Below are 15013 nucleotides of genomic sequence, written 5' to 3' on the forward strand. Positions count from 1 at the left end.
AAAAAGAAATAAAATCAGTCCGGGTGTGGTGGCTCGCACCTGTAGTCCCAGCACTTTAGGAAGCTGAGGCAGGTGGATTGTTTGAGACCAGGAGTTTGAGACCAGCATGGGCAACATGGCAAAACGCTGTCTGTACAGAAATGAGCTAGGTGCGGTGGTGCACAACTATAGTCCCAGTTACTTGGGAGGTGGAGGTGGGAGGATAAATGAAGCCTGGAAGGTTGAATCTACAGTGAGCTGAGATTATGCCACTGCCCTTCAGCCTGGGCGAGCAAGTGAGACCCTGTCTCAAAAAAAAAAAATTATTGACTATATCTTATTGTCTATAATCCCTCCTCTGTGCTATCGAATACCAGGTCTTGGGCCCTTATTTCCATCACTGAACAAACTTCACTCTGTTGAGCAGCATGTGTGGAATTTCATCTTTATTCAATAATTAACAGCTAGGAGGAAATGCTGTTTGCTAGACTCTTGCTTTACTTTTCTTCAAAAGGTTACTTTTTATTAGATGAGATGGGAATTAAAAATGGTAACTTACTTTATGTCTTTATAATTAAAGCCCGCTAGATCTTAAAGTAGTTACCAGATGTTTTATGCATTTAAATGGCCTTTTCTCTAAAAATAGAAAGTAACAATGAAAGAAAATGCTTCGTTTCTATGCAACCCTCTTGGTGACTAGTGTGTGTGACTCTTAATGCGACACTCATTGCACCCCCTCAGAATGGTGCCCCTCGGAGTTTGCGTGCTGCCCTGTGGAGGTTTGCCGAGCTGGCTCACCTGGTTCGGCCTCAGAAATGCAGGTAAGTTGTACATTCTGGATGTTGATTTTTGTTGGGGGCCAGCTGCTACTGATCCTTTATGTCTCAGCTCAGATGTCATTTCAGAAATCTGCTCTGCCCCCTCCAAATGGCAGTCGACCTTGCCCTGTTTATGTTTCCGTCATAGCACTAATCCGTGTCAGAAAGTGTTGCGTACAGTCTGTCTGTGTGCTTGTTCATTTTCTATCCCCCCCTCCCCCAAGAGACTTATGGGATGTGTGCCCCAGGACAGCAGGGGTCTTACTGTCTTACGCTCTGTTGCAGCCTAAACAGCAGTAACAGTGTCTGCACATAGTACTTGCTTAAATGATTCTTGCCAAATTGTTGAAGGTTGAGGTACCAGTTTCATTATTGCTGACTGTAGGAGTTATAGCAAAATATCCATTTGTCTATTACATGAGTTAAAAATATGGTTGTTTCACTGTGAATAGTTTTGTCTAGTCAAAACAATTGTGTCTTAACGGATTGAGAAACAAAAGTAGGACTACTTTTCATCAGCTCCCTCCTCCTTAACCTGCAATACAAGCTGATGCTGATGTCCCATAGACCCTCAGCTCCATCCTGAGTCACTGGGAACATGGTCTAAACCCTCACTATTAGTATGAACTGAGTTTCAGTAAGAATCTTATATGGGTCGGGTGTAGTGGCTCATACCTGTAACCCCAGCACTTCAGGAGGCCAAGGCAGGTGAATGGCTTGATCCAGACTAGGCAATATGGTGAAACCCCGCCTCTACAAAAAATACAAAAATTAGCCGGGCATGGTGGTGCGTGCCTGTAGTCACAGCTACTCGAGAGGCTGAGGTGGGAGGATCACTTGAGCCTGGGAGGTGGAGGTCGTGTTGGGCCAAGATCACATCACTGCACTCCAGCCTGGGCAACAGAGTGAGACCTGTCTCAAAAAAACAAAAAACAAAAAAACAAAAAAAAGCTTATATGGGTGCAGAGGTATAATCACTAAGGAAATTTCTTTTTGTGTAGTCTTTTTTCTTTTACTGTCATTTCAAAAATGTGTTATATTTCTGAAGTAACACATCCAGGTTCTCCACATAGCAGCCAAAGTGACCTTAAATAATATAATTGGGTCTTGTCATTCCCTTATTTAAACTCTTGTGCCCGTTTTTCTTCCTCCTGATGGTTTGTTTGTTTTGTTTATTCCCCTCAGTTCTCAGCAAAACAGTCATTTCCTTAGGGAGGTTTCCCTAGCCTCCCTGTCTTTCCCTGTCCCAGGAGCCTGGTGGTGTGGTCACTGCCCTCTGAGGCCCTGCTTGTTGCCAGGCTCTGCCACTAGAGGGCAGGGCTGCACCACTCCTGACACCTCGCACCTGGCCTGCCCTGTCACTGTGTTTGTTGGGTGAATTCTTGTGATCTGTGACTCACTGCTCTGTGTCCTACACATTGTGCTTTTCGTCTCCCCTCACGACACCATTTATAATTCTCCTTTTTCAGGAAAGCTTTATTTCCATTAAAAAGTTTTTGTTTTTAAAATGGTATTTTCTTACACTATTATTTTCTAATTAAAAATGAGTATTCCTGTAATCCCAGCACTTTGGGAGGCTGAGATGGGCGGGTCATGAGGTCAGGAGATCGAGACCATCTTGGCTAACACAGTGAAACCCCGTCTCTACTAAAAATACAAAAAAAAATTAGCCGGGCGTGGTGGCGGGTGCCTGTAGTCCCAGCTACTCGGGAGGCTGAAGCAGGAGAATGGCGTAAACCCATGAGGCGGAGCTTGCAGTGAGCCGAGATCGCGCCACTGCACTCCAGCCTGGGCGACAGAGTGAGACTCCGTCTCAAAAGAAAATTAAAAAAAATAAATAAATAACAAGTTAAAAAAATGAGTATTTTAAAAAGTATTATGATTTACTGCAAATAATTTTTAAACCCAGCCTTTTAGATCCTCTGTTATCATAAGAGAAATGAAGGATTATCCCGACACTTGAGCTTCATTCACATTTCATTCTCCCGTTCTTTCAGCTGAGCTTTGCCCATCCCCATTAGGGACCGTTTGGCATATGAAACTGGCTTTTCCCTAACAGGGAACGAATTGCTTCTATTTCTCCTGAAGGAGAACTGGAGGAATGACTTGCGTTCTTTTGAATACACAGGCCTTACCTGGTGAACCTTCTGCCGTGCCTAAGTCGAACAAGCAAGAGACCCGAGGAATCAGTCCAGGAGACCTTGGCTGCAGCTGTTCCCAAAATTATGGCTTCTTTCGGCAATTTTGCAAATGACAATGAAATTAAGGTACGATTATTGCCTCAGATCACAAACATGCGAGTGACGCTGTGAGTGAGTCTGTGGACGGTTAGGGCTTCTGAACAGGGAGTCATGTGGGAGTGCTTCTTAGAGTATGTTGTATGTCGCAATTTAGACTACCATCATTTGTGTTATTTTTGAGGCACCTAAAGACTTCTTTCCACTTCTGATTTCTTACTGTGGGGTGAAGAGTTGAATTGGGAGATGGTTTATAGATGCAAATTCAGAAGGCATATTTCCAGAGCAGATTGGTTTTCGGTGTACTAGAGTGATTGTACTAGCTGTGGAAAGATGGCTGTGCCAGGACTGCAGGTAGGAGAAAGCTCACTGACGAGGCCTTGTGGGTCTGAACGTCCTGCAGCTGTGAGGGCCTGTTGGCTCCCTGTTGTGCATTCCAACAAACCACTTTCAAACCCACTTTAGTGTTTGTTTATAATGTCCAGAAATAGTGACCCTGTCACACGCTCTACAGATTACGGGGTTCCTAGCCTCTTCCTTTTTGGTGGGTCAGTCCTGGGTTTGAGCCCAAGTGGCCCTCTTGGAAGGTGATGATTCACAGTGGGTAGAGTGGAATCAGATGGACTTGGATTAGAATTCTGTCCGCTTTACTGGTTCTTTTCCTCTAGGCAAACTACCCAACAGCTCTAAGCCATTTCCTTCATATTCTGAAAAATAAGCCTTAATGGGACCCATATCGGGCAATTCTGAGAGTGAAATAAATGAATATGTGTTAGAGTGTAGCATAGTCGCCCACAGGAAGGGCTCAGATGTTAGCTGCTACTGCTCTTATTAGCTGAATGACTTGGAATAAACTGTTAGCCTCTCTCGTGTTTTTTCTCTCAGCTTTGAAGTTTTCTTGTTAATACTAAGGAGATATTCAAACTAGTCATGGGGTTTTGGAATGATGAAGGGCTATCATGAATCTAAAGAATTTAGTGTGGTAATTCATCATGCTCAGTAAATGGTAGCTGCTGCTTGCTGTTATTTTTATTACCATCTCTTTGGAATGGGAGTAGGTCTCCTTTGTGGTCAGAGGCTGTGAGAGCTCCACAGCGCCAGTCTGCCCTTCTGTACACTGGGCTCTGATGAAGGCAGTTCCCTCTGTGATATCTCTGGCTGTCAGAGCTCAGATGATAGGTGGTATTTTTGTACTCTTAGTTCTCATCATTTTCATGATTTCGATCACCATTTGAGTATGATGATGCTAACACTTTGTTGAACATAGAGTCCATTAATTACTTCCTTTCTGAACCTTAGGTATTTAAAAAAATCTATTCTGCTACCTCTCTGCTTTATTCAGATTTATTATCAAGAGCCTGGTACAGTAGCTTGTGCCTATAATTGTAGCTACATGGGAGGCTAAGGTAGGAGGATTGCTTGAGGCCAGGAGTTTGAGACCAGCCTGGGTAACATAGTGAGACCCTATCGCTAAAACATGAAAAAAGTTAGCTGGGCGTGATGGCATGTGCTTGTGGTCCTAGCTACTCAGGAGACTGAGGCAGGAGGATTGCTTGAGCCCAGGAGTTGGAGTTCGAGGCTATACTGAGCTGTGATTGTGCCACCACACTCCAGGATGGGTGGCAAAACAAGATGCCATTTCTTAAAAACAAAACAAAACAAAACAAAGGTATTATCAGTGAAGTTCAATAGTACCAACAGGATTATAAACAAAGATAGTAGTTCCCTTCCTACTTTTTCTCTTAATCCTTATGTCTTAGAGGCAAACATAACTCTTAGTGTTTCTTCCAATATTTACTTCCACATTTCTTTCTTTCTTTCTTTCTTTCTTTTTTGAGATGGAGTTTTGCTCTTGTTGCCCAGGCTGGAGTGCAATGACGTGATCTTGGCTCACCACAACCTCCGCCTTCCGGGTTCAAGCGATTCTCCTGCCTCAACCTCCTGAGTAGCTGGGATTACAGGCACGCACCACCACGCTCGGCTAATTTTGTATTTTTAGTAGAGATGGGGTTTCTCCAGATTGGTCAGGCTGGTCTCGAACTCCTGACCTCAGGTTATCCGCCCACCTCAGCCTCCCAAAGTGCTGGGATACAGGCATGAGCCACTGCACCTGGCAACTTCCACGTTTCTAAATAACATGCTTCTGCTATTTTTGTTTTTTTTTTTTTTCAATTTTAGACATTTTTACTTTCACACTATAGGTGTGTCTTTTGGAGCACATGTGCAGGTTTCCATCATGCACAGCTAGAGGTGGAGTTGTTGGGTGATAGGGTGTGTGCATGTCAGCTGCAGCAGAAACTGCCAAATCGCTTTCCTGAGTGCTTGTACCAGCTCACCCTTTGGCGCTGTGTATGGGGACTCCAGGAGCTCTGGTCCTTGCTAGCACTTGGAATTGCTGATGCTTTTACTTTTAGCCTTCCTGATGGGTATTTTCTGGAATCACATTATGATTTTAATTTCCATTCCTTAAAGTACCCTTGGCTCTGAAGTTTAATGATTAATGCATCTCTTCCTTTTTGAAGTACTCTTAAAGGTATGTTGTGCATGTGTTGAGAACTGGAGCTATCTAGTCTAAAATACAGTGTACCTCCTCCCTGTTTGAAGAGTTGTGGCATGGCCTCGGGGCCTCCTGTTAGCTGCCTTGGAGAAGGGATTCTTGGGATTGTAGAGATTAGACCTGAGGAGGCCCCTTGGAGCTCTCAGACTAAATTTTATTCTTTATTATTCCAAACTATTTAAGCTCACGGTGTGCTGACTCATCATAATAATGAGTAGCTCTCACTGTGCTTGTATATTTGGACCAATAGAATGATTTTTTTTTTTTTTTTTGAGACACAGTCTTGCTCTGTCACCTAGGCTAGAGTACAGTGGCACAATCTTGGCTCACTGCAGCCTCTGCCTCTGAGGTTCAAGCGATTCTTGTGCCTCAGCTTCTCGAGTAGCTGGGACTACAGGTGTGTACCACCATGCCTGGCTAATGTTTGTATTTTTAGTAGAGACGGGGTTTCACCATGTTGGCCAGGTTGGTCTTGAACTCCTCACCTCAAGTGATCTACCCGCTTAAGCCTCCCAAAGTGCTGGGATTACAGGCGTGAGCCGCTGCACCTGGCCGAAGTAGTTTTAAAGATGTCAATATCTTTTCTTGCAGTTAAAAAAAATTTGTCAGAGATAATTCTACTTTATTCTCCAGGTGGTTTTTCAGGGAGAAATTGGAGGCAGTAAGCCACTGGGGGAGTCCTGTGGGTCGGGGGGGAGGTGTGGCTGGAGTGGGGAGAAGTCCTGTGGCTGGGGTGGGGAGAAGTCCTGTGGCTGGGGTGAGGGGCAGTCCTGTGGCTGGGGTGGGGGAGTCCTGTGGCTCGGTGGGTGGAGGGGGGAGCTGTGGCTGGGATGGGGAGAAGTCCTATGGCTGGGGTGGGGGAGTCCTGTGGCTGGCATCTCATCATGTGCCTAACAGTGTCCAGAGGTCTCGTGTAAATTCCCTGGGAGTCGATAAGCCTCTGAGAAACAGAGGATGCTAACCATGCTGTGGGAGAGAAACTTGTTATAAATCAGATGTCCGTTACTAGTTTACTGCTTGTTTGCCTAGGCATAGCTCCGACAGGGTCCCCGACTCATAGTGATTGCTCAGTGCATGCTGAACAATGATTGGAATCAAGTCATGGCTCAGAGCATAGTTTTGAATAATGGGAAATGGATGTTCCTAAGTAACATAGTCACCAAGATACTGCGACTAGATGGGTCACCCCTTTTCAGTTTTAGGATATTTTTATCAAGATTTAAATGGTCATTAGAATTATAGCAGTTTCTCCTTTGGATTGTCCTAGAGGCCCAGTGAGAAAGTATTCCCTAATTTCTCAGGAGAACAGTTGTGGGTAGCGTGCTGTCATGTCCAGTTAAATTGCAGATGTTTCCGGTTGAAGATGTTCCAGTCCTGAGAACTTTGTGACATTAGCAGGACTTTTACAAGCCATCGCTTAGAGTGGGGCATTACTGTAGTTGGCTGGTACTCTTTTCTCCTTAACTTGGTCATTTGTTGATTTTTTTTTTTTAATTGTCCCCAAATACTGTGGGCAGAGTGTATCTAGAATTGAGGCCTCCACCCCTGCAGAGAGGACATGGATGCTGAGCAGTCCCCTGAGTGAAGATTATAAAGAAGCAAATAGAGTACACGTGTCTGTGAACTGCTCTTGAGTGTCCCAAATTCGGGGTACTTCAGTTCAGCTATAGGAAAAGCCTCAAACTGTATATACTTTGCAAGAATTGGAAACTTCTAATTCAAGTTAAGTTTTATGGAATGCATGGTAAGCTTCATAGAAGCTTCATCTTTTATCTGCTTGGACTTTTGCTTCTATAGGTTTTGTTAAAGGCCTTCATAGCAAACCTGAAGTCAAGCTCCCCCACCATTCGGCGGACAGCTGCTGGATCAGCAGTGAGCATCTGCCAGCACTCAAGAAGGACACAGTATTTCTATAGCTGGCTACTAAATGTGCTCTTAGGTAAGGTGGAGGCATACGAGTGGAAGGGTCTCCAGCATGTACTCATGATAGACCTTTGAAATAATTAAAATCAGGTGATCCCTCAGCTTCTAGACCAGGCTATTTGGCACTGGTTGACTGAATGTGAACTGCATTGGGGCTGCTGTGAGCACGCATGGGTCTCTGTGACCCTGCAGATGCAGCCATGCCCAGGGACACCTAGCTGGGCAGTGGGTGTGGGCTGGTGTGAGCCCTGCCTGCCACCCAGGGCCTGGTCCTCCATCTGTGCCACCCCTGACTACGGTGAGTCTGTGAGGCTTGCAACTGTGCCTCAGGTCCCTGTGGGTTCTCTGTAGTCAGTTGACAGTTTCTCCTATTGTTTGGGTAACTGTGGAAATGAACACTGGCAAATGCTGAAGTGAGCATTGGACTCGTGATATGAAATAATGACCTGACTTTCAAAGGCAGTGAGGCTCACTGGAAAGGACCCTGCTAAGCCAAGGATATGGGTGTGTAGCCACTCCCAGTGGGCCTCATGGTGTACTCGTTCATGGTCATGTTCGTGCCATATTGATCTCTCAGGATCTCTTCTTTTTTAACAAATTAAGCGGGGAATCTGCAAACAGTGAGTTGGATGTTAAGATATCTTGCTGCCGCCCCCACAGGCTTACTGGTTCCTGTCGAGGAGGAACACTCCACCCTGCTGATTCTTGGCGTGCTGCTCACCCTGAGGTATTTGGTGCCCTTGCTGCAGCAGCAGGTCAAGGATACAAGCCTGAAAGGCAGCTTCGGAGTGACACGGAAAGAAATGGAGGTCTCTCCTTCTGCAGAGCAGCTTGTCCAGGTAGGAGCACAGGGTTTACTCTAGGCCCTGCATGTGAACAACTGACATTCGAAGAACTGATTACTTTGGAAGAGAAACGGCAGAACCAAGGGTTAGAGGTATGGACTCTGGAACTGTAGTGCTCGGTTCCAACCCTAGGTGCTGACCTCTAGCTGCCTTCCCTCTGTATGTCATTGTCACTGTGAGTCAGATGCAGGTGATGCCTCTTCAGGTGCCGCTCTGTTTCTAAAACCAGAGGTCACTATATGTGTTCATCCACCCAGTAAATACTGATTGAGTACCCACTGTGCGCTCGGCTCTGGGGTAGGTGCTGGGGATCCCGTGGTGAGTATTTCCGCTGCAGCCTCTGCCCTGTGGAGCCTGTGGCTGGGTGTACTGGTCGAGGCAGGGTGGTATGCCCCCTCAGGGAGGTGGGGACGTGGTCCTTTGGGGTGTCAGAACAAAATGTTGGAACTTCTCTTTCCGATGCAGAGAAACCCTGCAGTAATTCTAAAGTACTGTGATTGGCAGTTGACTTCAGTTCTTTGTAGCATGCTTACTCAGGTTATTTTCACTAACTGTGTATCAATGCAGCCTCATTTTAAGCAATTGGATTTTTTGAACTTTACTTAAAAATGTTAGGTCAGGGTTTTTATTGTGCTTAATATGTGCCATTTAGCTAAATTTTGTAGGATAAAAAATTGTAAGTGACTTAAAATGATTCTTGCATAGAATCATGAATTGAAGATAATGCTAATAATTTAAGCACTGAGTTAGGTAGTGTTTGTGAAGTGCTTAGAATGCTTCCTGGCACATGTGAAGGCCATGTAAGTGCTGCTTATTGATAAGCAGCTGAGCAAGAGTGAACTCTAAGAAAGTATTGGGACTGAGAGTTCTATTCCAACCAGCTGCCCTTTGGTTATTTTACAGAATAAAAGCAGAGTCTCATGGGATATGACATTTAATGATATTTCCTTCACAAAAAACACTGCTGAATATTTGTTGAGTAAAAAGGGTGTAGCCATGGTAATAATACATTTAAAATATAGTTTATTTCATCTTTACCTTACCTGTTTTTTTTTTTTAGCTGGCTTTATATTGAGAATTCCATACATGCAAAAGTATCAAGTCATGACCAGTTATATTTCATTTATAATCCTACTTCTCCCTTTTTTTTTATTATTTGGAAGCAAACTGAAATCAACCTCTTACTTCATCTATAAGTATTTCGGTATCTCTATAGATGAGGACTCTTTTTTATTTTTAAAACTTAATGATGGTCAGGCGCAGTGGCTCATGCCTGTAGTCCCAGAACTTTGGGAGGCCAAGGCGGGCAGATCACTTGAGCCTAGGAGTTTGAGACCAGCCTGGGAAACATGGTGAAACCCCATGTCTTTAAAAAAAAAAAAACAAAATCAGCCAAGTGTGGTGTGCATGCCTGTAGTCCCAGCTACTTGGGAGGCTGAGACGGGAGGATCACATGAGCCTGGAAGGTTGAGGCTGTAGTGAGCCATGATTGTACCACTGCACTCCAGCCTGGTTGATGGAGCAAGATTCTGTCTCAAAAAAACAAAACGAAACTCCAAAACAATGTCACAAAACAGTGCCATTGTTAGACCTGAAAATATTAAACATTTCCTACATCAAATACCCACTAACTCATTGTCAGTTTTTCTCTCTACTCTTGGAATCAGCATATAAATAAAATTGGTTGATAAGGATTGTACATCTCTTTGATCAACTGGTTCCCCTCCATCCGAATTTTTTTTCCCCTTAGAGTTCATTTATTGAGAAACCAGATTGTTTGTCTTCTAAGTTTTCCTGTGGTCTCATATACTGCTTACATCTCCATTGTGTAAATTAACACCTTTTTCTGTTCTCTGTATTTCCTGTACATCAATAATTGGAGGAAAAGCCTTGTCAGATTTAGTGTATATTTTATATCTGAGTTCAGTATTTCTTATATAATATTTTAAGGTAAGTATACTCTTTTAAAAAGTGTTGAGACTACATGCTCAATTTTTTTTTAACAGATACTTTTGAAAAGGCTGCTTGATCATAAAAGTTTAGAGACCATTGGTCTGTTGGGAGAAGCAAATAATTACGAAACAGTTTAGCAAGGTTAAGTTGCACATGGTAGGGCCTGGAGAGGTTCAGTCATGAGCCGTCACTTACGGGCACGTGGAATCTGACCCGGTACAGAGAGCTGGGAGAAGACAGGAGCTTTATAGACAGAAAATGTGGTCTTTGCCAAGTCCCAGGAGTGAAAGAGTGAGAGAATGCTCATAGCATATGAGTGTGGGTGCATAGACAGAGCAACGGTGGGTCCTGAAAAGGCCTCCAGGCTTTCTCATAGACTAGCAAGAGTGTTGGTTATGGAGGTTAGAAGGAGGTCGTAACTGTGTTAAATTGGGATTGCAGTAATCCTGGAAGGACAGGGATAGAGGGTGAAGGGGAAAAAAGGGTATGGATGTGAGACCTAATTACTGATTTTCTTAATACCTTTCTCCAAAGTAAATAAATGATATGGCACATTTTTGAACTAGCAAACTCTAGATATGATGATCTGTATAACATATCTTACTCCATCTTCTTTTGACTAATAACTGTTCTTAATTAAATTACCATGAGATGTTCAATTCAGCAAATGTAGTTTGGCTAACCATATTTAATTAGAATTTAATATAATCCTAGGCCTGGCCAAACTATTAAGCAAGTGTGGGCAAAATATTGATACTTTTAGATATGCAGGAGCTCAGTTTGCTTTCCATGTGTGCTTTTTGAAAAAGAAAGAAATTGAAAAATCGAGGAAGCCCTGAAATCCAAGAAGCGAAGTCTCTCACCTAGGCATGCAGTAAAAACAATTCTAGGGTGGTGGTTGTTCGGCATGTAGTCCATGTGAGAAACCATTCTTCTTGAATGAATAGTATGCTTAAGAAAGTGGGCAGAGGGAAGGCATATGCATCTATTATTAACAAGGAGGGAGAAAAAGGCAATTAGTAACCATCCATAGGAGAGCCAGCAAGATTTATAAAGGAAATTCGTGATCCAAGTATGAAGCAAAATAAGATGCATAATAAATTTTAAGCAAGTAATAGATTACAGTAAGAGAACCCATTTGACCATTAATCTTGGGGCATTCTCTTTCAAATGACATGGAGTAGTAATGAAATCTTTCTTTCTTTCTGAGTCTAGGTTATTGTGACTGGACTCAGAAAGAAAGATTTCATTATTGCAGTGAATAACATTTTTGAACATTATTCATAAATTATGCAGTGAATAACATTTATGAACACATGATACATAAGATACATATTGTTTATTTTTAATTAAGTTTTTCAGCTCAGCTTCTAGGCAGGGAACATTAAATGTAAATAGTGTTACCTAGTAGCATGTAAATGGAAATCTCCATAGTATGAAAGCAGTGCTGCTGCTAACAGAATTTAGGAGGCGACAGATGAGGTGAAGGAAATGTGGGTGCTGATTTCCTTATTACATTGAGAGGAGCCAGGAGATTCTTTGTTCAAAATAGATGGCTTAAGAAGTCAAGGTATAAGCTGATTACCTAGAGCAGGTACCCACAAATGTTTTGTGTAAAGGGCCAGATAGTAAATATTTTCAGTCTTGCAGGCCATTCCAAGTCTGTGGCAACTAGTCCCCACTACCTTTGTAGCACGAAAGCAGCCACAGGCAGCCCATAAATGTGGCTGTGTTCCAGTGAAACTAGATGTACAAAAGCAGGTGCGGGCCAGACCTGACCTGTGCACCGTAGTTTGATGACCTGGGATTCAGGGGTATAGAAGTTACCATCAGAGGAGCTGAAAGTGAGACTTTTTACTTTATACTCTTCTACACTGTCTGATTTTTTAAAAAAGAAACATATGTATTTTATAATACTGAAGATAGGGTTGGCAAATAGCAAATAAAAATACAGGATGCCAGTGAAGTTAGAACTTCAGATAAATTATGAGTAATTTTATGATGTAAGTATATTCCAAATCATGTGGGACATACTTACACTACAAAATTATTTGTTGTTTCTTTACAATTTAAATTTAACTGGGTGCCCTTGTATTTTATCTGGCAACTCTAATTAAAGGGAAAAAGAATAAATTCATTATGTTCATATAATGTGATGTAGCAGGGGTCCCCAGCCCCCACGCTGCGGAGCGGTACTGGTCCATGGCCTGTTAGGAGCCAGGCTGCCCAGCAGGAGGTGAGCAGCAGGTGAGCTGGCATTCCCACCTGAGCTCCGCCTCCTGTCAGGTCAGTGGCAGCATTTGATTCTCATAGTGCAAACCCTATTGTGAACAGCACATGTAAGGGATCTAGGTTGTGTGCTCCTTATGAGAGTCTACTGCCTGATGATCTGAGATAGAACAGTCTCATCTTGAAACCATCCCCTGGCCCTGTGGAAAAATTGTCTCCCATGAAACCAGTCTCTGGTGCCAGAAAGGTTGGGGAGCACTGTGATATAGTATTGAAAGTGCTGATAAATATGGCATACTGCCTTTTTTTTTTTTTTTTTTTTTTTTTTTTTTTTTTTTTGAGGTGCAGTCTCACTCTGTCACCCAGGCTGGAGTGCAGTGGCTGGATCTCAGCTCACTGCAAGCTCCGCCTCCCAGGTTTACGCCATTCTCCTGCCTCAGCCTCCCAAGTAGCTGGGACTACAGGCGCCCGCCACCTCGCCTGGCTAGTTTTTTATATTTTTTTAGTAGAGATGGGGTTTCACCGTGTTCACCAGGCTGGTCTTGATCTCCTGACCTCGTGATCCGCCCGTCTCGGCCTCCCAAAGTGCTGGGATTACAGGCGTGAGCCACCGTGCCCGGCCTGGCATACTGCCTTTAAAATGTCTGGTAGCTCTTTCTCAGTGGCACTCATAATAGTGTTTTTTGATTTTTAAATGTGTGTCAAGCTAACTCTTCCCTCAGTGTATGCTGGACTTTATTTTCCCTTTCCTAGTCACCAGTTTTGGGAAATAGAGATCTTCATTCTCATGCTGCTTCTGTAGTGGAAGTGCTCCATTTATTTTTAAGGAATGAATATAACAATGAAAAAATCATGGAAGGTAATGATCACATTGGTAAAAGTGATAGGGAAATATTTAGGGGGAGAAATTAAGGTGTAAACTTTGCCAACGAAGTCCTGTTAAAAAAAAAAAAAAGTGAAGCTTAGGATGCATTTTATAAACTCTGACCAGAACACCTGTGTTTCTCTGTTTCTAGGTTTATGAACTGACGTTACATCATACACAGCACCAAGACCACAATGTTGTGACTGGAGCCCTGGAGCTGTTGCAGCAGCTCTTCAGAACGCCTCCCCCCGAGCTTCTGCAAGCCCTGACCACAGTGGGGGGCATTGGGCAGCTCACCGCTGCTAAGGAGGAGTCTGGTGGCCGAAGCCGTAGTGGGAGTATTGTGGAACTTATAGGCAAGTTATTAGTAAGGTCTACTCTTGCAATTAACTTTTCAGTGATTCTAGTTACCCTCTATTGATGATGGGCCTGCCCTGTGCTAAGCAGTCTGCATTGCATCTTCCTTGCCAAAACTTATAATACAGATTTCATCTTTATTTTATAAATAGGGGAGTTGGACTGGGTGTGGTGGCTCACGCCTGAAATTTCAGCACTTTGGAAGGATCACTTCAGCCCAGCAGTTTGAGACAGCCTGGCCAAGTGAGACCCTGTCTCTCCAAAAAAAAAAAAAACCAAAACTGGGCATGGCGGCACGTGCCTGTAGTCCCAGCTGCTTTGGAGGCTGAGGTGGTAGGATTGCTTAAGCCCAAAATGTTGAGGCTGCAGTGAGTTGTGATGGCAGCTGCACTGCAGCCTGGTGACAGAACAAGATGCTGTCTCAACAAAATTTAAAAATCAGAGAATTAAAGTTTAGAAGGTTAGGTGGCAAAATGAGGCCACACATTTAAAGCCCCTCCTCCTGATTCTTTCTCTACCTTGACTGCCTCCTGTGGCGTTTCAGTTGCTGAGAAATGAAAACAGTAGGGAAAATAGTTCTAGGATCCTTGTGTTAATTTGCCAGAAATGGCAACTGTAAGTCGTCAGAGGGATCTGAGAGTTCCTTCCTGGCCCGACTTTAGAAAATCCCTCTGTCCCCAGCTCTATGTCTGCCTCCACTGCCCAGTCGGCTCCTCTCCATGTGCTTGGGGCTGGGCCCTGTCCCACCATGCAGTGCTGCCCTGGAGCAGTGAGCTTAGTGGGTCCTTTCTGGCATGAGAGCTGCCTTTGGGAGCTGGAGTGGGTGGGAATCTCTGAATCCCAGCCTCTACCACTGGGTCTGGTGCCTAGCAGGCTATGGATAAGCTTTTGCAGACTCTGGCCTCTCCTAGGCCACTGCAGCGTGGTCGGTGTAGTGCACTGCGTGTGCAGCGTGGCCTTTACTCACAGCGTCCACATTAGAGAGAATCTGACTGAAGTCTCGTTGCTGCCTCGTGTGAGCATAAATGTTTGCCAGAACCGTGAGCAGGAAATATTAATCTGCCTTGTTTCCTGTCCTTTACACTGAAGAATCTTTTTCTGTATGGAATGCATGCCTTACAAATAATGAGTGGAAATACTCATCGCTAATGAAAAGTTATACTTGTTAGTCTACCAAATAATCTGAGATTTCTAATACTTTTAATTTGGCTTTTAAAATGCAATTTATCTTAGCTTTTTTGACTTCTTAG

The 15013-nt window shown here is 43.7% G+C and overlaps 1 protein-coding gene across 2 annotated transcripts in view; it reads left to right on the plus strand.

Annotated features, from left to right (window-relative positions):
• Nucleotides 1-15013, plus strand: part of HTT (huntingtin) — a 155816-nt gene that overhangs the window by 23043 nt on the left and 117760 nt on the right. For both annotated transcript variants that reach the window (XM_030920084.1, XM_030920090.1), the window contains exons 5-9: nt 721-800; nt 2926-3064; nt 7389-7530; nt 8175-8353; nt 13558-13762. In XM_030920084.1, coding sequence (XP_030775944.1) covers nt 721-800; nt 2926-3064; nt 7389-7530; nt 8175-8353; nt 13558-13762 — 745 coding nt within the window. The remainder of the gene's footprint in view (nt 1-720; nt 801-2925; nt 3065-7388; nt 7531-8174; nt 8354-13557; nt 13763-15013) is intronic.

The sequence above is a fragment of the Rhinopithecus roxellana genome, chromosome 2 (assembly GCF_007565055.1).
Source record: "Rhinopithecus roxellana isolate Shanxi Qingling chromosome 2, ASM756505v1, whole genome shotgun sequence".
NCBI classification, from domain to species: Eukaryota; Metazoa; Chordata; class Mammalia; order Primates; family Cercopithecidae; genus Rhinopithecus; species Rhinopithecus roxellana.